Source organism: Antrostomus carolinensis, unplaced genomic scaffold (assembly GCF_000700745.2).
Source record: "Antrostomus carolinensis isolate BGI_N321 unplaced genomic scaffold, ASM70074v2 scaffold15341, whole genome shotgun sequence".
Lineage (NCBI taxonomy): Eukaryota > Metazoa > Chordata > Aves > Caprimulgiformes > Caprimulgidae > Antrostomus > Antrostomus carolinensis.
This window is the reverse complement of record NW_010294916.1, coordinates 17,654-45,581: the sequence shown is the minus strand read 5'-3', so window position 1 is coordinate 45,581 and position 27,928 is coordinate 17,654. Positions and strand designations below refer to the sequence as shown.

At 34.0% G+C, this 27,928-nt stretch overlaps 1 protein-coding gene across 1 annotated transcript; it reads right to left on the bottom strand.

Annotated features, from left to right (window-relative positions):
- On the bottom strand, positions 1-27,225 carry LRRC49 (leucine rich repeat containing 49). The gene is made up of 9 exons (XM_029087433.1): positions 26,895-27,225; positions 23,001-23,148; positions 15,917-16,000; positions 11,406-11,557; positions 8,528-8,765; positions 7,074-7,259; positions 3,395-3,504; positions 2,554-2,707; positions 1-474 (listed from the first exon to the last, which is right to left on the bottom strand). The coding sequence occupies exons 2-9, from the start codon at positions 23,037-23,039 to the stop codon at positions 268-270; spliced, it is 1,170 nt and encodes a 389-aa protein (XP_028943266.1). The 5' UTR covers positions 23,040-23,148; positions 26,895-27,225; the 3' UTR covers positions 1-267.
- Positions 27,226-27,928: the final 703 nt, after the last annotated feature.

Below are 27,928 nucleotides of genomic sequence, written 5' to 3'. Positions count from 1 at the left end.
AATATGACAACCAGCAACTTACTTCTATGCTATCTCATCATTTTAGCCAAGGAAGCATTGTTAAAGTAGTATGCAAGGTAACTTTTATTTCAAAACTATCAAGAGTTAATTAAGATTTAAAGGCAACCCTTTCCAGGAGAGAGGGTGTGAAGTATGCCATAGTGATGGTAATTTTATATTCTACTGGTTTTATATTCTATTGTTTTAAGTTTGTAAAACATCATAGAATACTGAAACCAAAAGCTTGCAAGACAACAAGTCTTGACTCTACTGTTTTTGATCAGTGATACGCTGTAAGCAGAGTTTCATGTAGGAGTTTTTATTGCGTATTTCTATCACTGCATCTCTGACAAGCTCAATGAACATTTGAGGCCAGAGTTTCTGCAACAACTCATTTTTCATATTGATGTCAGCTGCTTCTTTCACTAAGTTCTCGACGTATGTCTGGCAAAATGTTTTTCTTTCCTTGATTTCCTGCATGGGAGAACCATTACACATCATATAAGACAAAGAAAGAAAAGGTTAAACAAGAGCAAACCCAAAAAACAACCACAGAAAATTTGATTAATTAAAGAACACAGTGATTAGTAGGCAGACTCCATTGTACGCTTTTTTCTGTTGGTTTTAAGTTGCACGGCCCAGGGTCTAAGTCAAGCTTTTATGTGGCCACAGAATATTATTGTATTAATAACATTCATATTATATTCATTATTTTATCTGATATCTGCTTTCAAGCAGTCCTGTAAATATCTTTTAACAGCACTATAATTTTTGTTGCCTTCTGGCGCAGCAGTGAAAATTTACAGAAATTAAGCATCAGACTACTTTCCTTCCTTCTTTCCCTTCCCTTCCCAGTTTTTCATGATTGTAGTGTAAGAGTTGAAAAGTAAATGTTTAATCTACCTGCCCTAACAAGAACTAAGCATATTGCCACAGAACAGTATGTATCCTTTCCACAGGTTACCTGATGGACTCTGGCAAGTGCATAGTTCCTAATATGTACTATATTAGATACTAAAGTAAACTGAACCTTTTAAAAATAAAAATAATAAAAAAGTTGCACTTTGTGCAACTACTAGCTCTGCATTTTAGTTACTCAAATTGTACTAATCCCCGTTTCTGCAGAGTTTCTATAAAATGCCATAATAAACTTTGAACAATAAGTTATATTGGTGCTAAATATCTAACTAATTTGATTCATGGCACTGTTAAAAATGTTAGGTCATGCTTCAGGCCATCAAAATAGAAGTTTAACTGAGTGATAAAGCAGAGAAAATACTTTCCATCTGTTTCACCTAAAAAACCAAATTATTAATCAATGACTCAGACTGTCATCTTTAGCAATAAACTTATTCAATCTCATTTACTATGTTAGTTTACTGCTGATGGGGAAGTGGAATCAGTCTTTTTGCCTGTCTTGCTCTTCTCTTGTGACATTCTGTAGCATCTGCTGACACATACAAAACACTTTAACAAAGAACAAGGTGTGAATTGCTGCATGGGGAAGAGAAAACAATGCATATATTTAATGGACTGTACAAATACAAATTTTATTATAGTGCTTATTCCACGGTAAAGGACAAGAGGAATACCTCACTGTCTTACTCCATGCCATTCCAAGTTTTAATAGCTACTATCACAGCTTTTGAAACTAAAATGTTTTTTAATTTAATCTCTCCACACATGCAGTCACTGTTACTTTTTTATGCTATGGATCCAAGATCACAAAACCGCAATGCAAGAATTGAATTTTGTGTTTACTGAGTTTGATTTAATTTCTTCCACTAGAGGATTTACATATTTCCACATAATCAGAAAGCAAGTAACAGGACAAGTGTGGGAAGCAGGGTGCATTCAGCTAGAACTCACAATGATTGCTCGGCAAGGAAAGTGTGGATGAAAGAAGCATGTTCTCCCTGGGAACAATTTCCCTCTACCCAAGGAAAAGAGTTAGCAGATCAGAAATGCTAACTAAAACAAGTGTGACTGATGCACTTGTCTGAAACAAGACAGCTTGCAATTTTATTAATAGTGAAACCTAATACATTTCCTATTTATTTATTTTCCTGTAGCTTATTTAAAAGCTAGGAAACAGCTCTTTATTGCTACAGCCAGCAATATCTCAAATCTTGTATGAAGGTGTTCTTCACCAATCCATTTTGGGATATATTTTGTGACTTTTTAATTCCATTAGAAAATCCTAACATGTGCAACATACATTTTTCTTCGTAAAACACTGTTCACTGCTTGTAGTTTACTAATGCAGGTACATTTTGTTACGAACATGAGGCTCGTAGATGAGAATGTATTTCTGAGACTGTGGCACTGTTCAGGAACCACTTCACTAAAGACAGAAACTTAACACTATCCAGTATTCTTGCAAAAATCACTTAGATTAAATATTTGATCATACATATAAATATGGTAAGCAGCAATATTTTAAACCCACCATTCTCAATAGCACAACGGAAACTTGATATATAGACAAATTCCACAAGTACCAGTCTAAGGTTATATAACAGAGGATGAAAGTATTTTGTAATGTTAATTTACCTCAAGCTTTTCCATATGAAAGTCCTTTGTCGTGTAATTCAGTGTTGCTCGAGTTGTGCTTTCCCCTCCGTTTCTGCTGTTATCACTGCTTTCCTCACCCCCAGTCCCAGATTTCTTTCCCTTTCCCTCCAGCAGATAGTGGAACTGCTTCCTCCTGTGAAAAGATAATAGAGATTTACAGTTTTAATTACTGGAAACTTTTTTTTTTTTTAAGTGCTGATGTTTCTAGTGATTATGAGGGTTGTTTTTGTTTTGGTTTTTTTTCTCCTCCTTTCTCCCTTTGAATATGTACATTGTAAGTTTTCAAGTTTATGGTATCTTCAAGTTACTCAAAATACATATGACTCTAGATATTACTCTGTTAATTTGCTCCTATACAATCGACTTTTTGACACATACCACACAGAATCTCCTAAACAGGAAGTCTTACAGCTTAAACTTTATTAAGCATGTATCTATAGAAGGCCAGAAATAGTTCTTTTAAGCACCTTTTTTCCTACAGCACCGACTCTTAAATCTGTTAACTGTTATAGTCACTCACTGCAAAACATGCACTTAAAATAGTCAGTCTGCATTGTGAAAGTCCATAAATCTTCACCAATAGTACAACTGGAGAATTAAACAAGCAGTACATTTGCGTGCACGTGCCTTTTAATATTACTTAGACTTCATACAACCTCTGTGAAAACCTCTAGCTACATGAATCAGGAGCTGCTACTATTTCTGCAATAACCAGTGAACCTATTGCCTGTAAGATTTGTGAAATTTTTATCACAACAGTTGGGAAAATAATTAAACAACACTTTCTGGACAAATTCCAGTTCTGTTCATTGTATTTTACCTAGATTCTCCAAATAATGAAAGCATGCGATAACGTGGCAGCTCAGAAGATGCTACATATGCCAGAATGCCAAAGAGCCTTTCTGCCATTACAACATCATTTTCAGTAACCTGGGAGGGAAGGGGGAGAAGGGGAAGAAAAAAGAAAAAAAGTTAAGTTTCAAATCTGGCGTGTTCATATTTCGTTACACATGTACATTGAGAATTAACTGAAATTTGTTATACAGAACACTGCATATAGACCTGTTCCAGGCATATCTTCAAAACATAGATTTGCTTTTACTGGCACTTTAAATGTACTTTAAAAGAAACCAAATGAGGCACTTGTGTTTGTTTTATTTCCTGTAATTCTGGAAACTTTAATGTATACATATGCTACCCTGTGCTCCACGGCAGTCTTCATGAAATGAGGAATCTTACAACTATTTCTTACATTGAGTATCTGAAGGTCAGACATATTAATTCTGCTCCATACTGCATGCACTTACAGAAAGCCTACTGGAAAATTTCTGATCAAGTTATGTTGGAGAAATGAAAATATTCTGGTCATCCAAACGTGAAAAGATAAGTTACAGTCTCTCTTATTTTGGCAGCATCATAGAGAAGGTTTTATAGAAAGAGAGGATTTACAGAGGGAAGGGGGAAAAAAAAAGGGGGAGGGTGCAGTATTTTCACTGCATTTTTCAATCAAAAAAAAAAAAAAAAAAAAAAAGGTGTTCTTCCATTACACTTCTCTAAATATTATTCATACTGTGGTGTCAACATTAAGTTACAGACGCCTCTTTAAACTGATTTTCAATGGTTGAAAAATTTTCAGGATTAATTTTACACATTTTAATTTTGTATAAAGAAGGTAAAAAGGTTTAATTTTTGCTGTTGTTATTGTTTTTTGTTTGTCTTGGCTCACAGCCTCTGGAGACCATGGCCTGTGTTTCTCCTGCCCTGGTGGCCAGACTATGAACTGACTTCAACTGCCAAAAGTTTGTTGGCATAGTTTCTAGACTCCTGGCTTTCCAGTGAGTGCAGAAGAAATCTTTACGATCATCTAAATCTGACCTGGATAACAAAGGACAATGAAAGTCACTCAGTGATTTCTTAACTTCTGGATCAAATTTAATTTCCGTTCATCTCATAACATACTTTTGGAAAGCAACCCATTATTAAATAAACTTCAATACTCACAATATTTACTAAGCACTTCCAGACAATTTTTGTGTTCTGTATTATTCAAATGTGTGAGTAAAATGGAATTTTGATCCAAGTCAACATAATTTTATTATATTCTTGTTTAATGTTTATACAATCTACCCTTGACTAAAGTATACTGCAACAGCTTAATTCAGGGAGAAATTCACCAGAAAAAACATAGGTCAGGAAATTAGAAATGTGAAGTCAATTCAATTTTCACAGTGTTTAGATTTGCTCATTTTCACTTAAAATTAAATAAGACTTTCTTAGCACCCTAACAGTAGATGACCTCGCTTAACAGTCTGTTAGCAGAAGCAAGGTCTAAAACAAAGAGCACAGAAGGCAGCTAGGGAAACAAAGACCACTACAGGCAGAAATGTCTGCTGGAGAAATAAGTGATTTTAATTTATTTATTTATGTTAAGAGAAGCATAAGGACCAGGTCAACAGAGACAGCAACGCTGAATACACTCTCTGGTTCACAGAAACTCATGTTCTCTATCTTATTCCAGTACATTGTTTGCTCCATTAATCACAAAAAGATTATAATGGTAATATAACATACATGTAAGTCTATTATGCCTGCTTCTTGCCAAGGACAGAAAACAGGCACCGATTCAGTAAGTGTGATGCATCTGTTATATTGGATGACGTACCACTTGGTGTAAAGCATTTTGTAAAGTTTAGTAACTAATCAAACCTTGACAATTCTTAATTAATTGGAGATTACTGTCACTGAGAAGAACTTCAAATAGCGTATCTCCACAAAGAGAATTTGCTGCTTTGCAGTTAGCAAATGTAACAGTTTGACAAGGGAACAAAATCATTGTTAGGGAGAGACTAACACTCAGCATCTAGCCTGGAACATAAGGAATGGAATGGGGAGGTTAGGAAGAAAATAAAAGCTTACTTACACTTTTTTTTTTTTTAAGTTTAAAAGTGTTAGAGTTGTTATGCAATTTTGTTAATTCTGTTAGTATATATTGCTTTTAGTCCCCAACTACATGTACCTCAGAGCTGGCAACACAATAGTCTTCACAAACATTGCACACAAATGATAATCAGAATAGTAGAATATGCACACTTCCCTTTTCATCATCTGAACCTATTATTTAGGGCTGATCTAAGGTCTGAGAGCACAATACAGAGGTTTGTATTTACATTGAAACAGGATTTTCTATTACTGATTTTAAAATAAAAGGTAGCATATATCTGCAAAGCTGGATACCACGACATCTGCTGTAAACTAATGAAAAATAGCAATCAGAGTTAATCTCTTTCTCCTGCTTGCTATGACACTTTTCAAGTGATTAATGACACTAGGAAAAAATTTCTGTGCACACATCTTCATATAGTGTGGTCTGGTTGAAAAAGTTTGTTGAGAACAAAAATATTCTTCAGTCATACACATTTAAGATTTGACATATGTCCTACATAAAAGCACGCTGTGCTACATGTAAACCCATTTACTAAATTCATCCCCAAGCACTATTAAATTCAAAGTTTTCCTTCAAAGACTGAATTTGCTGACCTTGAGATCGTAACAAAAAGTCTACTTAAATAGTTGTGTTATTTTTTTTCCTTTCTTTCTCCATGAAGATTTATCGTCTATTTTCTTTTAATCTGAATCACTAGGGGTGATTTTGAAAATATGATGCAGCAGGAGAGAAATAAACTTTAAACCCACATTCAACTTTGTTGGTTTTTTAACATCAACTTTGATGAGCATTTTTTGTAAAGTACTAAATTCAAGGTTATTTTAAAGTTCTCGTGGCATTACTAGCATTTTTTAAATTTTTCTTTTCAAAATACTGTGCTGTTGGAGTGATCCATATTTGCCTTCATCCTTCACTATCCTTTCTCTAATGGTTAATTTAAGTAAGCTCTTTAACTCACTCATTCTGTGTTCTTCTGTGCAACTAATGCATGTTTTACAGAACTAAAGCCAAGTAAACCACAACATTCATGCTATGGCAGTATCAGATAGTAAGTAAAATATCTAATTTGAAGCATATGATGATGATCAAATTAAAATACCAGATCTAAACAGTAAACCTATGTATTATTTTTACTCTAATTAACTTCCATAAAGCCACTTAAACTTATTTAGCATTTGAAGTTGAATGCACATTCAAGCATCGTAACTACTCTCTCCTTTCATGACCAAAACCCAAGTATAAAATAATAATTTTATATGCTTGAATAAGTTCACCTTCAATTGATGTAAACGGAAATACAGGCACAAAGAACAGCAACATTAGTGTGCTGACTTTCTATTTAAACATAAAACACACACTCAACAAAAAACCCCCACATACTACTGATCGTGTACACAACAAGCAGGGGAAAAAAATTTTGCTCCCCAGTACTGAGAGGACACTGACATGAGTTCTGCTCATTTTATTAGCAATTTCATCTACCTTTTTTTTAAAAAAAAAAAATGCTAATTTATTTTGTAAGACCAATAGTAAGATGGAAGCAATGCTATCCTACCTTCACTCCATTTATCTTCTGTAGATTAAAATGGTTCAGTCTAAATAGAACATAGTATTTCCACAAAGTAAAGTTGACAACTGGATTTCCCTGAGGATCAACTGTCAACTGTTCAATGCGATGCATCTGGGCTAAAGCATTGAATTGCTGCAGGGTCACAAGATTTGTCTCCTTAAACTTCAGGTGCTTAAAAACAAGTCAAACCACAATAAATTAAATAAGGAAACAATAAAGAGTGAACACAATTATTCCTATTCTGTGCCATGCAAATGATTTTCAAACTCAAATAAATAGTCTTTAGGTTTGATGAAGCAACTGATCTCACTTCATTTGAAGTCTTTGTGGCAAAACACATTAATGTATCAACCAACTGGGGTATTACATATATTTAGAAATGTCAACATTACAAGCTCCTAAGCAATTCATAAACCCTTTCGTAACAGTACTAATTATTTTCAATGTTACAAAAATCAATGATACAATTTGGTCAATGTTTACTTTAATTGTGCAAGTAAAGCAACTGCATCCACACATAAAAAAATAGTACAATATATGTTTTTAAAAATTACACTTTTTTAGCAGGCTGGCATTAAATCATACCCTGCTGATTCTTTGAACCATGCCCTATGTTAGTGCTCCTATGCACATGGCATATTTGGCTACACAGTAACATTACTGAAGGAAGGGGAAGAAAAATTGATGGTGAAGATAAAAAGTAAGCTGAGATTCTGCTATTCCCCACAAATTTCCACTTCCCCTAACAAAACAACTGCTTCATTGAAATAGATAAATTTGTCTTAAGTTCCCTACAAATTTAACGATCTCAATTAAATCATTAAGTTTTGTTATCGTCAAAACCTTAAAAAGAAGCTCAAGAGGCATACTAACTGAGTAGCAAGTTGCTTTATGTACATTATCACTATTATATTGTTTGCTTCAAAATGACTGACAAATGCCCAAGGAGGGGGGGCCGGGGGGAAGTACTACTAAAGAGACATCTCATTTATGTTGTTTTGCTTCATCAAGAACTGAGGAATTCCAGGAGTTGCAGCAGCTTAGCTAGCTATTCCCTTTGAATTTTACCTCTCTCTTTATCCTATCAGTTTTTTCATTTTTGAATTCACAACACAATTGAAGGTCTCCTGATACTGTGGATCCATAACAATATTGTAGAACAGCAATACTGCATTTACACATCAGTTTTGCAACTTAAAAATAATCAGCCAGGTCAAAGTCAAAGAGAAATAATAACCTGTCTGAAAAGAAAACACCATAACATGTGAGAATCTAAACTAAAGTCTTAAAAGTATCAAGTTAAAGTTATTGTTATAGGATAACACCAAGCAAATACATAATTCACAAATGTATCTATTTATATGAAAGCACTCAAGGGTGACTCTGCCAAATTCATATTCCATAGCTGTTCACAGAACTGAAACCTGAGGCATTCTTACCACAGAATTAGGAAATTTTATCTTCAGTTTTGTTAACACTTGAACAATTTCATCAAATTCTATGTACATAAAGGAGACTGTGACAATCATTCCAGCTGTCTGAACACTCCAGTTTCGATCCAGGCACTCCAGCGCTCCAGCACCATACAAGCAAAGATTGTCACCTTCCACTTCTACTAAATGAGACTCAAGAACAGACAAGCCTTGTACTGCACTGCTCAATATGGTATCAAGAGACCTGTGGAGGAAATAAAAATGCAGCTATATAAATGAGATTATTTTGACTCAGTAATATGATTCTATTGAATGATAGTCCTTTCATTTACCAAAACCCAACCAAATATGATTGAATTTCTCAGCATTCATTCAACTGCAATACCCAATCTGGTTCAAAAATATTAAGAGCTGAAAAATTCTCTTTCCATCAAGTAACATTGCAAATGCTTTACTTCTTTGGGAGGAAGGCTCTGGGTGTATTTGAGTTGCATAGTGGCAGGGGAAAATTAAATAAAGAAATCACTAATTTTTACTTATTTATGCTCCAAAAACCAACTTCAAACAAAGTATTTATTCAAAGTCACCTTCACATTGTTTGCTATATGAAATGTAAAATTTATGACATGAGTAATCACTTTAAGAGCAGACAGTTGTTAAAACCAATCCAAGATAGTGCTATTCATAGTACTGAATAGTTATTTTTATTCCTGAACAAGAGTATCACTCTTTTCTCAAACATGTGTCACATTATCTGATTAGGATATCACAATTTGTTATTCTGCTTTGAGATAAGAATAATCTTATATTTTATTATTCTTGTTTAACCCTTAATTAATAAGGATGAATAAGCATTTCTTTAAAATAATGTGAGCTTTCCAATTCACAAGAGTGGTTTTAAAATTAAGCAATAAGTCCAGATATTCTCAACTCTCATCTCTTTCCGACTTACCTCCAACATGATACACTCAGCTGACTGGCCTGAAGTGCACAGAGAATTCAAGAGGAGCATGAATCACAGGTTTAGAAAGGTGCCTAATGATTGTTACTACTTTATTCTTTACTACCTTCCTAGCGTTTTTAATGTATTTTGCTTTTTTGACTACTAGTGATCACTCAACGGATGTGTTCTTGACAAAATCAACCAGAAATCTACGATTTCACTCTTGACTGGAAATGTTGAGAGCCCTTCACTTCATATGTGAAGCTGTAATTACTTATCTACGCTGAATTTCACCTGCCATTTTATTACTTAGTTACTCATCTTGAAAATATCTTCTGAAATGCTTCACTATTAAAAAACATAGCAGTAGATCAATGTAAATTTTAACTTAGAGGAGGTTAAAGAGCAATATTGCCTTAAGGCAAAAAAACTGCAGTGTTATCTACAGCTTCTTAATTCTAACACACATTGCCACATCTTCATTAATCTGTTTAAAATAATATAAATCAGTGATAAAAATCACTATGACACTTTCATTTCTCTAACCAGTCACAGAAGAAAAATTCCAAGCCCAAGTCTTCAATTCAGAAAACTAAGTGCACTGTAATTTGCATAACAGAATAATAATATATGCAAATAAAGCACATGTTTATTTTGTTAGCATCTCGGTGGGGGTGAAATTTGCTATTTCATTAAAATAGCCACTTTGATTATATGTTACCTAATATACTATTTGAAAGCATGATTGGGGGTTGGACTAGATGATCCCCTGAGGTCCCTTCCAACCCCTACCATTCTGTGATTTCTTAGGCAATGAAAATCTGTTCACTAACAGGACAATGCTCAAGCTACCATAGTTACACTGACTTGGTCATGGGGGATGATTACTAACACTGAATTACATTGTGAAGAAACCAAGAAGGCAAGAAAGCAGTTACTAAACATATGTTTGGGGAAAGCTTTGGAAGCACAAGAACAGAAAGGACTACAGCAATTTAAAAATGCTAAGAAAAAAATGTTTCAAAAGATGCAAGCACCTGACTGGAGATAAAATCCAGGTCTGGACATACTAGACTGATACTCAGATGGGTTCTATTTGTGAGAGGTAAAGACTTCCTGCCTGTACCTAAAATGTCCAGTGTTGATCAGGCACAGCAGCAAGCGGTACTTGCGATTGAATATGTGTAGACCATTTTTCAGGCTTTTGCCTGGCTAGCCAGGTTGAAAGTGTGCTAGTTTGGTTTTAGCCAATCCAAGGAACACACTGTTCATTAAGTTCTGCATTTGGTTTTAAAATTACCTAGAATGCCAGATGGCCACCACTCAGATTCAAATAAGCAAGACACAAAGTATGTCACAAAAATAATATAACTATATTTTAAAACAACAATACAAAAATCTTAGGAAAAATTATCTTAGGAATAAAACTGAGTCAAAGAACTCCTATTGTTAGAACAGCATGGGTATGAAAGCATTCCAGTAAGATGCTGCTGTTCAAACTAAGAACACAAATTCAACAATCAGTTTATGAAAGTTCTTGATACACAAAATGGTTACAAACAGCTGTAATACTCCTATGTCCTCATATTGTTCATTTCAACTGAAGACAAAAATCTAAGCTGTCAAGAAAACGAACAGCCTTAAGAAGGCTCAGGAATTCATATTTAACATTTCTTGCTAACATGAAGTCCTTCCTTATTTAGTAAAATCACATAATAATTAAGCTTGCACTTCCTTAGTCAATGAGTTGCTGTTATATTACTTATCTATTATATATTACTTATTACTAATGGCCAACAGGTTTAATCACCAAGTAACAAATCTTTTCAGGATTGATTTGGATATATTATTTTTGACAATGAAATACAGTGAGATCTCAGAGTTGAGAAGTAGTAACCTGGAACAGAAGACATGAACAAGAAGTATTTCCCAATAAAATACCTGCTTTCTTCAGGAAATACATATGCAGCACTGCCATTGATCTGACAGGGCTCGTTATCTTTATCTTGGTTTAAAGAAGCCACAAGAGCTATTCGATTCTGCTGTATCTCCCACTGATGAGCAATATTACAAATTGTTAACCGTTTCTTTTCCTGAAACAAGATATAAAAGTCATAATAAGTTATGACAGTACAGCATCAACACACTTGTTTTTTTCTTAAATAAATATGCTGCTTAATCAAAACATTTTAAGATTTTAAATTGAAGAAACAATAGCACTGCTTGGTGGTTATACTTTAAAACCAATGCATCATTCTAGTGCTATTTTGCATAACTGCCAGCAAACAATGTTTTCACAAAATTTGCAATAACAGAAACAAGAAAAGTAACATAATAAATCCACAACTTGTGAACCTAATAGTTAAACTATTTAGTTTGGATCAACACAGAAGTTTCATTTTGACTGTCTGGAGCTGCTTGTAATACGTCTCCCACAAAACGGCAGACTGCTGATACTTTCCTTCATGCTCGTAGATTGACTCTAGCTCTTAGGCTAAGACAATTATGTAACTGCCCTAAGTCTTAGCAGTAATTGCAACATACTCTGTGTGGGGGGGAAAAAGTTATCTTCTGAAAAGTGGAAGAAGTCAATGTTATAAAAACAGAAAATGAAGTTACCTTCATGATAGACAAAAGAACTACAACAGATCTAACTTCAAATATTTTGTAATAGTTTTTTAAAATAATTTTTATATGCTAAACAGGTCTTGTCAATGAACCAGTATTTCAAAAGCCTTAAGTACCTGTTCTTGTATAGTCATGCAAATCCTGTCAATTACCTACAATTCTACGCAAGGGTTATTATTCTATTGTATCATATAGATATATATGACTTAATATATTTAGTCTACTTCAAAAGGTTAAAGAACAAGGTGCTTTGTAAGAGCTCATGGACCGGCAGCTGAACTCTCATCAAACTAAAACTGCGCAACATAAATAATACCAAAGGGTAAATTCATTGCTAGTTTCACTTCATTTGGTTTCTCTGAACCAGATCTAATTCTCTATGAGTCAGCCATCTCACTGTTTCACTGCTCTCAATGAAACTCAAACAATGACTTAGAATTTCCTGAGAGGAAAATATTATAGGAGCTTAGCATAAAATAAATATACATCCACAAAACATGGAGAAAACAGTATAAAAGACAATGATTTCTTCATTTATAATATCATACTCTAAATTGTTGTTGCTATAGAAATGTAGCTTTTAAATCCATAGAAAGTTAACAACCTTAAGTTGAAGCTTCTCACTCTCTGGAAGTATTAAAAAACCATGATGTTCTAAGAATCCTGTAACTTTTTTCATATACTTCAGAATATTGCTATTGGAACTGGAATGCAAACACACATCCTGATATTTTGGAATGGAGAAGGTAAAAAAGGCAAACCTGTATTTGTCCTGTGTAGTATAAAGAGCAGTTCATAGGCAGCCTGTGTATTTGTCACTAATTTTACCCACAAATAGGGGAAGGATAAGAGATGCACACTCTTTGGAGGTACTAATAGATATTCTACCTCAATGCTATGAAATTTCAGATTGAAACAGCAAGTATTTGCTAGTTTCAAGTTACAATTATCTTAAATTAGGTCTAAAAGGAGGCAAGGTAAATCCCTGTTAACAACTATTTCCGTTGAGTATAAGCTAACCACCTTTATCGATTTCTTACCAGTGTTAAAAGCCTGTCTAATATCACAATTTTAAATATCACTACATTAGTTCTGGTCTCCTTCAGAATCTTTTGTTAAGCTGATTAAGATACAAAACAACACAATATTGATTAGGATTTAGAAGGCTGTACCAAAAATCCTGAGAGCTAGAAAGCTTTTTTTATGTTTTAAAATTGAACATTTACATTTCTGTTTTAAGACAGACTTTATGGCTGGAAAAAAACCAAACAACACAAGACAATGATTTACTATAGCCCCTTTTTTCAAACAAGGGGGGGTGGGGGGAAGAGTAATTCATTTGGTATGCCTAGGGAGAAAGGCAGAGGACCAGGGTAAATCTAATTTTACAATTTGAAATTAACACTTTTGATATATTAAGTCTGACCTATAATCACAATGCTCCTAGGTTTAATCTGTAAAACTAACATGTGACTGTTACCATCATGTTTTTACATAATTCTTTTCACAGTGGGCGAGTTGTGGACATCACTGCAATCTAGTTCACTTAATCATCCTCACATTACTCAGTGCTGGAGATGTGAAGTGTAAAGCACTACAAATAAGCATTTCTTTGAAAAACAGAAAGTAGTAGATCAACCAAAAAAGCAAGCATTTCACCATTTGTGACTACCAATTGTGGAGTGTAGATATTTCCGTAAAAATAAAGAACAACTGCATATAAACGTTTCTCTGTAAAATATTTAATACCTACTTACAAATACCTTATGTTGCAGGTATTATACTTTAAGTAAACACCATGATTTGTTTCAGTGACTATTGCAGAGATAGATGATCTAGACTTTAAATGCTGATAATTATGTCCATAATTGTCTATAACTGACACTGAAAGTACATGGAAACTACTTTTAAAATGTTGTTGTTCTGGAAGTTTTTCCTTTTTAAAGAGCTCAAAACTCTATTTCACATTCAACTTGCCCAAACAGTTACGATGTTATCTGGTTAGAGAACACTAAGTGCCCAACACTTAAAAGACTTAAGTGACAACTGGGCTCCATGTCACAGAAAGCAGGGGAAATTTAAATAGTCAGCATTTTCTTCCAATAACACTTAGAAAATTCTGTTTGTTGTGGTGAGTGAGGGTCTCCTTATAACCTCAGCTACTGTACAGCTCTGTTAGCCCTCAGTTGTGGGCTGCTGGATTCCTACAGAGCTTTGAAAACATCCAAGAATTCATTTTACAAAAAATAAATTTTAGAACTGTGAAGATTCTGCTAGCAATAACTATTTCTTACTCCAGTAAATATTAACTTCAGCCTCTGTTGGAAAGGAATTACACTCTCTGTACATTTCAAAGTACATCTCAAACTTTCCCAGAAGAGTGGATTTTAAGCAATAGAAAATAGTCTGGAAAAAGAAATTAAGAAACTCTGGTGTTAGGGTAGACAAGTATCAGCAAGGGAACCAGAAGAGATGACTTTGCTGAAATTAACTTTTTTTATGAAGTGAATACAGGAAAACACAAATTGTTTGCTATTGAATGAGTGCTTATAATTTCATTTACACTGCATAGAGTTTAAGAAAGTCTGGAGGAAAATGACAACAACAAAAACTGCGGAATATGATTCAATAAATATTTTCTTCAGATTTAACTATGAAGAAACTATTATAGTTCACAACTTTTTTCACTGGACATTGTATCTATGAGCAGATTTGTTTCTTTCAATTCAAATATGTTGAAGAGGAAAAAAGAAACCAGAAACATAACACACAAGAACATCTTTAGAAAGTAAAGATGCACAAAACCAACAAATTGTGCAAAAGACATTGGTATCGGGCTCTTATGACACTTAACTATTTAAAGATAGGAAAGATACCTTGGTTAATCTATTTGAGGATAAGAAAGATACCTCGATTAAATTACAAAAATCTACAATTTAACGTTGAAATCTGAGTAACAATAGCACTATATATTTATTTTTATTTTTTTCCTCTTCTAAGGGAAGTTTCCACTAGCAAAATGCACTGTGAAATCTAGGCCATCAAGACAAACAAATCCCCTCCTACAAGGAAATACTACATCAATAGTTAAGAACATGAAATACAAATAAACACTTTCAAAAAACACCTACATTTTTTCCAGTCCAGAGACACACTTAGCTTTTCAACAGCATAAAATAATACTATGTGTGAATATTATTTACTAATTTCCCATTTCTTTGTTACTAAGAACTGGCACCAAAACTTCAAACCTGAAGAGACTTTAAATATACCAGTATCATACACAAAGGGGAAAAAAAAAAAAAGTATCTAAGACTTTTTTGTTGATTTTTAAAAGAGAAAAGCAAAATACACAGATACAAACAAACAGGAAATCAAAATATATTCTTAGGCACTACACATGGAAATTTTTTTTCCGCCCCCATATATTTAGATTCCTGGGGTGTTTTTATATACTTAAAACGTCTTTTAACATACTGTTAATATTCTGTTTGTATCTTTTTATTTTTCAGAGTTATATACATTTACTACACTTCTTACTGCCTCCTGCAACTACTTTCAGTCTAATGAAATATAATTTTACCAAGTCAACTTAACAATATGGATACATGAAAATTTTTTGTTTGTTTGCCTGCCAAATTGAAAGAGCTTTTTGCAAAACTATTACCAGATGACAAAAAGTTTTAGGTACTTTTTTTTTTCTCCAAAGTGTTTAAGAGAGAGAGGCATATGGGGATATGTAAAAACTACAGCAAAAAATATTAGGATATAGAATATTGCTGTAAACTAGTTTACAGTAGGCTTAGAACAGTCATAGAAAATACCTTAAGCAAGGTCTGTCTGTGGCTTTCACGCTTCCTTTCTTCTTCTTTCCTTGCTGCAACAGATGCCATACGTCTTTCTTCTTCCTAGATGAAAAAAGAAAAACAACAGGAATTAATCAGGTTCTGAAAAGTATTACTGATAAATTATTAATGAATTTTGTGTTGGTATTTGAAATGCAAATTTTAATTTTAATACAATTTTAGGATTTTTAATGTTTCTAAATATTGTTTATACTTTTCTTAATCAGCAACAGAACTTGAGAAGAAAATAATATTTTCAAAGTTAACTATAGTACATTAACATTATTTCTCATCAATATTATTATCTATTCAAGAAGTTAAGAAGAAAGCCATTGATTCCTAAACAATTAAAGTCACGTAAGTTAAGATGCTTCATTTTTGTGGTACAAAATTTAATGCTGCAATACACCCATATTAGGTTGAATGCTCCCTGTTTATAGAAGTCTAAACATTCTCACAGCATGGTATTTTTAGAAGTATTTTCCAAGTAACAAAAGAAATGTTCACTATGAAGTAAAAAGTGTAGAGTCTTTCCAACACAAATATTTGTGAAGCATACTTTAACTTATTTTGATTTACTTCACATGCCATTTGGGTGTTTCGATTAAAGTATCTTCCCAGAACTTAAGGAAAATGTTTTGATTTCCCTCAAAATAGAAAGCTCCTGTCCTAACCTTTTCACTTTCACTTCCCAGAAAGTTCTGTGTTAAGATAATTAACAAACAAAAATGAACAGAAAACATCATCAACCATGAAGACATATTGATATGTCAAAATTTCTATATAAATAAAACATGCTATGTTTAGAGCATTGCAAGAATGCCTAAGTACATGGGTGAATGCTTACTGGAGATAAAATAAAACAGGAACTTCACACTTAGCATCACTATTACATTTTTAAGAAAATAATTTCCAAAGCATAGGAAGATAGGTTCAAATAGCAAACTTATTATCTGTGTACAGCCCCCCTGAAATTCATTGACACATCATGGATTTTGACATCAATCTGAAAGGTGATTAAACAACAAACTTCCAAATTTTCCCTCCATTACTTCAACCTAATATGCATATATTAAACAAGAGGAATATCTTAATGCAGATGAAGGCATGAGGCTTTGGATAGAGTACGCTTCTCTAGCCCAACTGTATGCAAGAATTTCCCTGGAACGCTAAGCAGCCTAACTTTTTAAAAAGTTTTGGTTTTTTTTTTCCTTTTTCTGTTCTGAAAGCAACTTCTGCCTTTTTGAGGGTGAAGTTTTGTTGTCAGCCTCTTCTGCTACTGGGCTTTTCACTTCTTCCTAAACAGTGTATTACCAAGGGAGCGGTGTCATAGAATTACAGAATAGTCTAGTTTAGAAGGGACCTCAAGAGGTCGCTAGTCCATATTAGAGGAGGATCAACAATAAATAATGAAATCAAACCACACACAGATACAGAAGGTCTTTGAGATCTCAATATAACAAAATACCATACAATGAAACCCAGCACCTGAATGGGGGGGTTCAGAGTGAGGCTATGAAAATAATGAAATAAACCCTATTCAGGTATATGCCAAAAATATGAATATATAATTAATAATGCAAACTAAAAATGTATTGTTCCTTGAGATATGATTCAAGATGTTAAGAACTACAAACATGATTCTCATGATAGCTGTTTACTACACTAACTAATTACACGTTACTGTGTACTAAGTTTGTATTTACTTTAAAAACCCTGAAGTCTTAAAATAAAATACATAAACACTTGCAAGCTACCTTAGTGATATCTTCCTATAGAAAGTGGATTAGAAAGTAAATTAGAGTTGTTTGGGGTTTTTTTTGTTTTAATTTTCTAATTAAATCTTTTAATTTGACCTTACATCTATGTGTTTCAACTTGGCTTCCTAAAGAAACAAGATTTTTACAATTTCAGTGTCTTAATCTTCTCTAATGACTTTTCAACACATTGAACAACCTGAAGTATGTTTAGAAGCCTCAAATTAAGGGTTTTTTGTTCACTAGAGCTTTGATTATATAAAATTGGTATGTAGAAAGAAGAGAAATGTAAACTAGTTTTCCCACCAAGGGAGAGGAAGCAGGAATTATCCATTCTAGTTGGCAGAAAACAGCTGGCCAGTTATCATAGACTCAGCTCAAAACTAATTGTGGTATTGAGTTTCACACTGGAGAAGCGAGAATTAGAGAACAAAATTATGCTTATCTATAGGAAATCAGGCCTCATTAATTTTATTATTTTCAAAACAACTTAAGGTTGTTGTTGTTTCCCCTCCCCCCCCAACCTTTAAGGCAAACATCCAAAGCTTCCTAATTCAGTTTTCTCTCAGCTACCACAAATATCTCTTCTTACTCTATCATCCATCTCAAAACCTTCCCTTAATCCAGTCCAAACGCATACTTCATGACACTGCCTCCACACATAAGGGTGTGCTGCCCTCATTCAAGCCACTCCAGTACTTTCCCTGTAGTGCTTTCCCAGTCTCAATACAAAACAATTAAATTAACTAACGCAAATTACATTCCAACAAGAGTCTTTTATTAACTGAATAAGACTTTCTTGAAGGCAGAATGATAGAGAAAACAACTAAATCAGGGGCCAAATCTGCTTTTTATGAAAACCAAATCTGTACACATTTTTTAATTACTCCTACACAACACATGCAAATAATCTTGAAAAACACATCCTTCCAAAAACCCAAAAAAACGCCCCAAAACTACTAAGTTATAAAACAGAGCCCTTAATAACCTTGTCACAATTCTTCTTGCCATCCCTTCTTGTCTTTTACCTTTATACAAGAAGAATAAGGCACATTAAAGCCTCATAAACCCTTTCCTCCGAGCTGTAACAGAACTCTGTCTGTAGCTTTGGCGTGCTGATAGCTCCCTCTGCTGCTATGTGAGCACTGCTGTAACGGCACCACCATAGATTTTGGCCAACTACTTTTTCAACAAATGACACCATTTAAGTCACAGGAGAAAGAGACGCTAAGTTAGCACACATTGAATGCAGCATTTCATTTCCATAGTATGTCTACCTTAAAATTATTAAAATAATTTTACTATAGGTTAGAAACATCTATTATAGACTAATATAAACTACTGTAGTTAATGAGAGGAAAAAAAAAAAAAGGGAGAATATGAAGAATAGCCCAGAATATACATTTCAAAGCATAAAGATACTCAACACAATACACTTAAAATACACAAAATTCAGCTCACTTATACGTGCAGAGGGCAGACTACTTTCTGTTATGTATACCATAGAGGCTGATTTTACACAAGGAATAACTAAGAATGTGTCCTGGTTTTTAGCTAAAACAGGATGGTTCTAGTAGATCTATAGCTGTGGAAAATAACAAGTACAAAATTTTTGACAAATCATTCTTTTTTAAGTGATATTTGACAACAAGATCTATCTCTATTTTTTACTTTTAGCATTACTTGAGTATATTTTCACAAGAGCTGATTTAAGGGAGAGGATTACAATTCACAAGAATGACTCTGTAAGTTCCTGAAGTATCTTATTTTAAAGTGTAAAGAAAAAAAATTAGTGATCCTTCCCTAAAACACCAAAACACACCACGGTGGTGATGGAATCCATAATAAATTCTGTTCTGGATAAAGCAATAGAACCTACTCCCGGATAAGCAGAGAAATGTCTTAAGCAAATAATCAAAACCAAATACCATTCTCTAAGCATCCAAACCTCAATGAAAAGAAGCCAAGTTTTACTGTTAAAAATATGCAGCTCATCTTTCAATTTGGGAACTGCACTACACTTTAAAATTTTATATATATATGTATGTATATATATATATACACACATATACATACACACACATATACATATACACTTACACACACACACTTCACAAATTCTGCTAAGAAGGGGGATTTAATGTGATGGATAGCACGTGTTCCTGGTTAAATAATTTCTCCATAAGGAATATGTACACATTTCATTCATATTTTAAATTCTGCATGTCTGCAGACAGTATCTGCTCACTGTTACAACTGGAGGAAAAACAGACAGGTCACAGCTAAACTGTAAGCAACACTGGATAGGTCTACTTTTTCAAAAGTTCATACTACAAAAGGAATCAAAAAAGCTTCAATGCCCAGAAAAACAACCATTGTAGTATGTTAACCGAACAAGGCAAATTGCTACACGTGCAGCCTGAGCCTGTTTTGACTGTAATGCACTCCAATTTCACATGAGCCTGTTTCATTGAGCCACAAATCAAGTTATATTACCTCGCAACTAAAGGTGTCCCTGTTAACAGACAGTTACTAATGGCTAACGGGGGAGACAGAGTAATCTGTCCAGCCACTGTAATTCAGCCTCCTCCCCACTCTTTAAGCCTCTAGATTGATCTATCAATGGAAGTGTTTTACTTCCTCAAACTCTGAGTTGATGTTTTAGATACAGAATACAAAGTGGCTGTGTTTTCAGATGAAAATCATCTTCTAGCATGTACAGTGAATAAGTGTTTACAGTCTTACAGTGAAACCTGTTACAGGTGATGAACCTTCACCATTTTCACCACCACTAGGTCCACACCTCAGTGGTTTAAGAGCTTAAATCTTACATTCAAAAATGGCTTAGGAATGAGATGGCCTAAGAAAACACCAACTTCCTCACAGGTCAGGGTTTAAAAGCTGTCATATGATGCAATCCCTTGAATAAAGGCACATCTGCCCCAACTTAAGAAATATTAGAACAATTACAACGCAAAAAAGTTTTATTGCAAGTGCAGATTATTTTATTTTCACGGCAACTATGCTTCTGAATAGTTCCCTAAGGCAGAGGCAGTCGCCACCAGACTTCTGCTCCAAGGTTCTCTTTCTCCAGAGACTTGAAAAGGCCTAGCACCAAAGAGCATGTCTTCTTGAAAACCATTATGAATAAAGCTTCAAAGTCTCCTACAAACTTTTGAAAATATCCTTCAGATTGTATTCTTTCTTGAAATAATTTTCTTGTCCCAGTGAATCCAGCAAGAAAAGTTAAAAGCAGAAGTAGCAATTGTGTAAAACTCAGTTCTCAAACAGAAGAGCTTCTGAACAGGTCAGTGAAGAACTCCTAGTCAGAAATAACCAACATTCCAGGTCAACTCTCAGGTCTTTACAAAACAAAGCAACGCTTAAGCTCAAAATGGTCTGGACACTCTTCAGATTAATGAAGAAAAGATCCTATAAATGTAAGTAGAATTTAGGTATACCAATTGAGTGATAAAAAGCACATAGCCAATATTGTACTTCCATTCTTGCACCAAGTTACATTTACCCTAACAGTTGATGGCAACCACATGTTGCATTACCAGTCAGAATAGCTGGATTTGGCATTGCCAACTCTCTAATTTTATTAGAGATCTCAGGATACTTGTTATTTTTCTTAAAATCCCAGCTTCTTAAGTCATATGATTATCCGGGTAACACAGTTTTTATTGGAGAAATCAGATAGCACCCTCTACGTGGAGGAAATGTTAAAAAAAGTTCTCAATGCTCAAAAATCAGAAGGAAAATAAAAAGAATGCAAAACACATTCTTTTTACAAGTAGATTTATGAGCAGCACAACTGGTAAAGCCTGGTTTTCTATGGCTTTTTGTCTTGCGGTCGATTGTCTGATGTTTAACAAGGTGCGAACCAGATTAAGTTTTTCCCATGGCTGTGCATTTCTAACAGCCTTTTCCCCACACAGATCCCAGAGAGCCTGAGAAGGAGTTTGAATTATTTCTACAGTTTCTCCCTTCACCCAGAGTTCTACCAGGACGCACGTCCTCTCAAGAAGGGGCAGGAGAGGGAGAGACATTTTCTTTATATGACTCAAGTTTCTGAAATAATACTGAGAAAATGATCTTTTTAAAAGCAAAGCAATTAGCCAGTATTCAATTAAGTCAGTATAAATTCACAAAAAAATCCAACCAACTCCCAGAGAATACCTGCGAACAAACAAAATATTTACTATTTTCAATGCTGGGACTAAAACGCTCACGTCCCAAAGCACTTTATTTTTATAGTTTTTTAATTTTAAAAATTAATGTTTTCCACATACATGTTATATTTTATATCACAATTGGCTCTATTTTATACTCATGCTGGATTGCCTATAGGACAACAGGATAGTTGGTAAAAAAATAGCACAGTATTATAATGCAGTACAGCCTTTGTACAAAACAATGAGCATTTAAAATAAGGTATATGTATCAGCACCTGGTCAAAAAGATAACACTGCAAGACTGTTGCTTGTAAAGTATACTTGTTATCTTGCTATTGGATGGATTTTTCCTGTAAGAAGGTCATGCTTACACATCACTTGAGTAAACACAGAAGAATTAAGATAGTTATTCCTATATTAAGAGAAAATAGTTGACTTGATGGTAAGGCCCCCAGCATTCATCCTCTACCTTACAGTGTACTTTCAAGAAGTCTGTAGGAGACTCAGTTGTCTGTAAGTCCTCTCTTCATTATCAAGGTTACTTGAAATTGAGCAGCAGAAACAGAAATGAATGAGGAGAGTAGGTTATGTAAGGAAGGGAGAAATACAGACAGGCACACAGAAACTGTATGATCACCAGGTTTCCTTAGGGAGGCAAAGTAAAGAAACCAACAAGATTTTTAAATGAAAGATACCAGTAACACAAATTTTAGGGTAAATAGACTATTCCTTTGGAAGAAATACACTGTTCCTTTTCTGCTATACTGCAAACCAGTAAATACTGTGTTGAGAAAGTTCTAACCAAAAGCTTTGCAGATTCTCTCATGCAGATTTCATGAGAATTGATCACACAGTATTTACTAATGAAGAGCTTAAGCTCTTGAGTTAATTTAATATGTTTAAAAATAAACATATTAAAATGAAGCAAAAAAGCACACCCTTACATAATACTGAATAAAAGAAATATATTAATGTTTTAAATATAGTAATATCTATATACAATTAAATTTCATAATAAATGAAGAAAAAAATGTGGTATTTTTAATATACATATATACACAGAAAACCCAACATTTTACTTTTGAATTTAAGTATCTAGTAAGTTTGACAAAACCAGAAATTTCTTACTGTGATTCTCTTCATATCTAGCTGTCGGAGCTGCATCATATGATGGAGAACAGTGTGTTTGTACCATGTCTCCTGAGCTATTGGATTGCCATCAAGGGTGATATCTGACAAAGATGAGGAATCAGCAAGGCACAGAATATCCTCAAAACTGCAACCAAGAAAGTTTAAAGTTTTAATGTCATAAAGTAGGAATAATTTTGAGATGGAAGATGTTATTTCTTAAGGATAGAACATTAATATTTACCTGTACTGAAAAAACCCACTCATCAGTATTGTGTATGATAAATCAAATCTTTAAAGTATTTTGAAATACCAACAGCTGCTGCTGTTAAACTTTTTAATATCTCCATATAAAGGTAAAAAGAGAAGCAGAATAAGGAGAACTTGTTAACTATGGGAGTATAGCTTCACCTAAAAAAGCCCCTAAAATAGGATAGGTATCAACTCATATTCCAAAAAATAATACGAGGTGTATTTGCCATCAAATCCAGCATGAAAACCATCGAAGGTACAAGAAAAAAGCCAGCCACAAATACCACAGAATGATCCTGGGTGTTTGCAACATCATTAAATACTGGAAGAAAAATAATTACAAAAGCATCATATTATCTTCAAAACAGATCTGTCTATTGTTACAAGTTCAGTCTACAAACACTAACAAGCTGGCTTTTTAGATGACATCTGATTTGGTTTCCTGACAAAAAAACTGGCCTGTGTAAAATGTATTTAGACCTGTACAGCCTGGATCATGTTCCTTTTGTTGAAGATGGAATGTGAAAAGAAAGCAGCTGGCTCAGATAAATAGTATTTTAAAACAAAGACAACTATTTAACTTGATTTCAAAAAAAGCTGAACAGTTATAGAAGAAAACATGACTTCCCAACACCCTTTAAGAAACTGATTACAAGGTATAAATGTACACCTGTGCACCCATCCTTACGCATTTTGACCTTCAAAAGTCGAGTCTATGTTACCAAGTTAAGTAAACTCAAGTGAAAAGTATAAGATAAATTGACTTGGTACTTTTGAGAATTAAGTTAAAAACAAAATCTGAAAATTACAAAACAATCCATGATTATCACATAAAATATAAACAGACAATCACTTTATTAGATAAACAAATACTTAATGACATTCTGAAATGAGAACGTTTCTGAAGTGGGAAGTATGGAATTATTGCCTTTTTTTTTTAATATTCTGACAAACTTGCTGATTGCATCAACTGTTTATAGTCCCCACTCTTGGTGTCAGGAAAAGTCTTCCTCCACTAATACTTGGAAGGATACCAAACCCTAAGTATGCCCTGAACTTAGGGATCAGAAATCGTATGCAGTACAGTTGTTCATAGAAGAGACTGTCATTGAATAAAGTGCCAACTGCCTTTATCATGGGTATCACTCAACAGTCAAAAAAGCATACAGTAATCTGCTGAGGACTAACATCCTGCTGCAAAGGGCTTCAGATCTACCAGAATGACAGATTTTAAAATGAGATATCCCCAAAAGATTCTATGTGTTAGATAAAACAATTTCTGCAACAACAGCAAGAAATATAGATAAAATAAAATCACCAAATAGCAATCAGTCTCAACCTGCGGAAGAAAGGTCTGGGTATCAACATAAGCTAACAGGAGTAAAGAAAAGAAATTACCTAATAAAAACCTCAAAACATTTAATGCAATTAGTACAGCATGCAAGTAACTTCTACACGATACACCAAATGAATTCAGCTAAAAAATGACAGTGGACTGGAAGATTCTACCACCTTTCTGCTTAGTATATTAAAACAACATAAGAACCAATGGAAAAACCACCTTTCTGCTTAGTATATTAAAACAACAGAACCAATGGAAAGAACCAATGGAAAGTGAACTACGTACAGATTTCAAGGCAGTGAAGGTGCTTAGCACATCTGAAGAACTGGGTGTTTCGTACGTGTGGTTAAGACTACAAGTTCAATTATAATTTTCTGCAATCCAGTTTCCTTTCTGTAAAACAGCTCTAGTAGCCACATTTTTTTGGAAGATCAGGCTGACATATTACTTCAAATACATATTCAATACATCTCGAAGATAAAAGATAATCTTCCCAAATGACACAGAAGTTAGTAAAGCAAACTCATAAACATGGTAGAATAAGAAAAGATAACAGAATTTCCATTATGCTAGAATAGATTTTGCTTGACAGACATTAACATTTTCTGGTCTTCAAAATTAATTTCAAATAATGTAAATATATTTATTAAAAGCATTAAATAGGTTTAATCCAAATACTTCTCACTAAACAATTAACCAAACAGTATTTCTGCCACTACATATGATCACAACAACAGAAAAGTTGGAAGTTTGCTAGAGTTTACAAGACCTTCCACTTACACATACTGTTGTGCTTTGAAACTCAGTGCTTCAGCATACCAGAACATTCATTTTGCAGCTAAGAGATATGCTTGCTTTATGCTGCTTTTAGCTGCCCTAATAGCAGCTAACCCCCCCTAAAACTAGATCAATACTTCAGCTGAAGTCCCAATGAATAAATGACAACAATAAAGTACCAAGAAGCAAGCCACTGATTACATAAAGTTTGAAAAATCTACTTGATAAACCTCACAGAAAAACTGAAACATTTTTCCTACTTTGAACACTGTAAAAAATAACCTGAATTTGTATAAAACAAGCTACGAAAGAAATCAAAAGCTACACAAAATATACCAAGCATATAAAAAGATACTGAAATTCCACTGACTGCAGTGATGCTCCCTGATGGCAAGGGAGCCAGCTACTGCAGTCCCTCATTGTTCTTGCCAAGCTAAGACAATTTTTAGAAAAACAGAAACAAAAGGCATGTTTCAGTGCTGGAAATTATTCAAGAGAGGTAAAATGCTAACCCTCTCTAGCAGATTAATTAAGGGAAGATCATATTAAAGACTCCTGCAGTTCATCTCTGATTTATTTTTTCTTTTAGTGCTTAATACCCCTGAGTATTTAAGGAGATCTACTGCATTGGTACTTTAAGAATCTAAGGAACACAGAGAAGTAGGTTGTAGCTGTCTGCAAAACACATAATGCAGGTCAACTTAAAATGTTCAAGTACCTATTACAAGAAAAGCTCGTACTAAGTATAACATTTTACAGAGAAAGCAGATACCCTAAGAACAGCACAGTATTTCCAGTAATTAGAATATAAAGCATCCTATATTAAATTATTTGATTCGAAGCAAGGGAGGCTGAAGATAATGCAGGCATTTTGTTTCTTTTTAAAAGATGTTGACACTAGTATAATTGCAGACTCCAAAAATGCATGAATATGAGAATGCCTAGAATACAAGGTTTTCTGTTTATAACAGAATGCACTTAGTTACTTGAAATTATGGAAGCTCTGCTTTGCAAGTTTAGCTATTCTGCTTCTGCCATTTGGTTTGAAAGAGAAATAACCATTAATATACCTTTCAGACTTTATGGACAAGTAAAATACAAGCATGAAACAATCTAATTATTGCAAGCAGAATCTGACTCAGCAGTTTGCATAACTCCATGAATACAGTGACTTATGTTACATATAATATGTACTTTGTGTAACGTTGCTTTAGCAGACATGTAGTTTAACAGTAAAACAACATATTTACAAAACTATTTTAATTTTTATTGTCATTGTAAACAACATGATAATTTTTAAATTAAAAAAAGTTTCTTTGTACAATACTCATAGTACAATTACATTTAAATGCTAAGGGTTTCAAGAATTTTTATGTTTAAAGTAGAAAATACACAGTAGCTTGATTATGCTATTATGAAATAAAAAGTATCTGCATTCATAGAATTTGAATTTAAATTTTAATGAAATACAGCTCCAATAGGATACTTCAAATCACTGATAGGAAGCAAACTATTTCCCTTACCTAGATATATTGTTGAAGCTGAGGAAGAGACGTTGGAGACGGGGCAAAGTATCCACATCTTTCTAGAAGGAAAGACAGAGGCATGAATTCAGTAGCTAGAAGCAGCTTTTGAGCCTCTCCACTTTGCCTGATTAAGTACTTTAATTTCTATATGCTATAACCTTGCTGCAACATTGATTTCTGTGGAATGTGCAGCTCCATTTCTCCCTAGTGCAGACTGCAAGGGAGTGTTTCAGTGCAGATATCTACTCTGCAGAAGGAGCTGCATCACTTCCAAAGCAAATTATGTTAAAGGAAAGAGGATAAGGCTGTTGCTAGTTTCTGAACAGGCATTTGGGAAATAAGCCAAGGTGCTGTCTCAGCATTTAAGCTGCAGGATAAGCACTGTAAAAAAAGAAAAAAAAAAAATTGTGACCATGCTGAAATAAGGTTTAGAAATGTAATACAGCAGTGCAATTAGCACTACTGAACAGCAGTGACTCTTCTGCCAGAAAATGATCTGAAGGACTCTGTCACCTTTACAATTAAAACGTATAAGAAGAAATGAGTTTGCAGAATGAGTAATTGTGAATTTAATATATGCTACTAAAGACCTTTACAGAAAACCTCTAAACAGCAAATAGCTCAAATATTAGTAAGATGAAACCTATCAAGTAAGATCAAACTTAATTTATGAAATATAAATCCATAATGGCCAGACAGCACAGCCTGCAGCAATTCATAAACCATTCAGACTGCACACCTAACCCCTCAGATCTAAGTCTGCATCTCCTTACCCTATGCTCAAGGGGCATACTCCAACTTGCAACCAGTGGACACAAACTTGTTACTTACAGCAAGGGGGGGAAGTGCCACGGGGCTCACTACCTTGATTTTAGCCACAAATCAGATTGTAACATGTCTACATAGCATTCCATAAACAGAAACAGTTCATTCCACCCAAACAAGTGAACACAAGGCAGCTAAACAAACTGTGCAGCTGCTACTAATGAAACACTGAATGTGAGCTAACAAGCACCACTCAGAGTCACAGC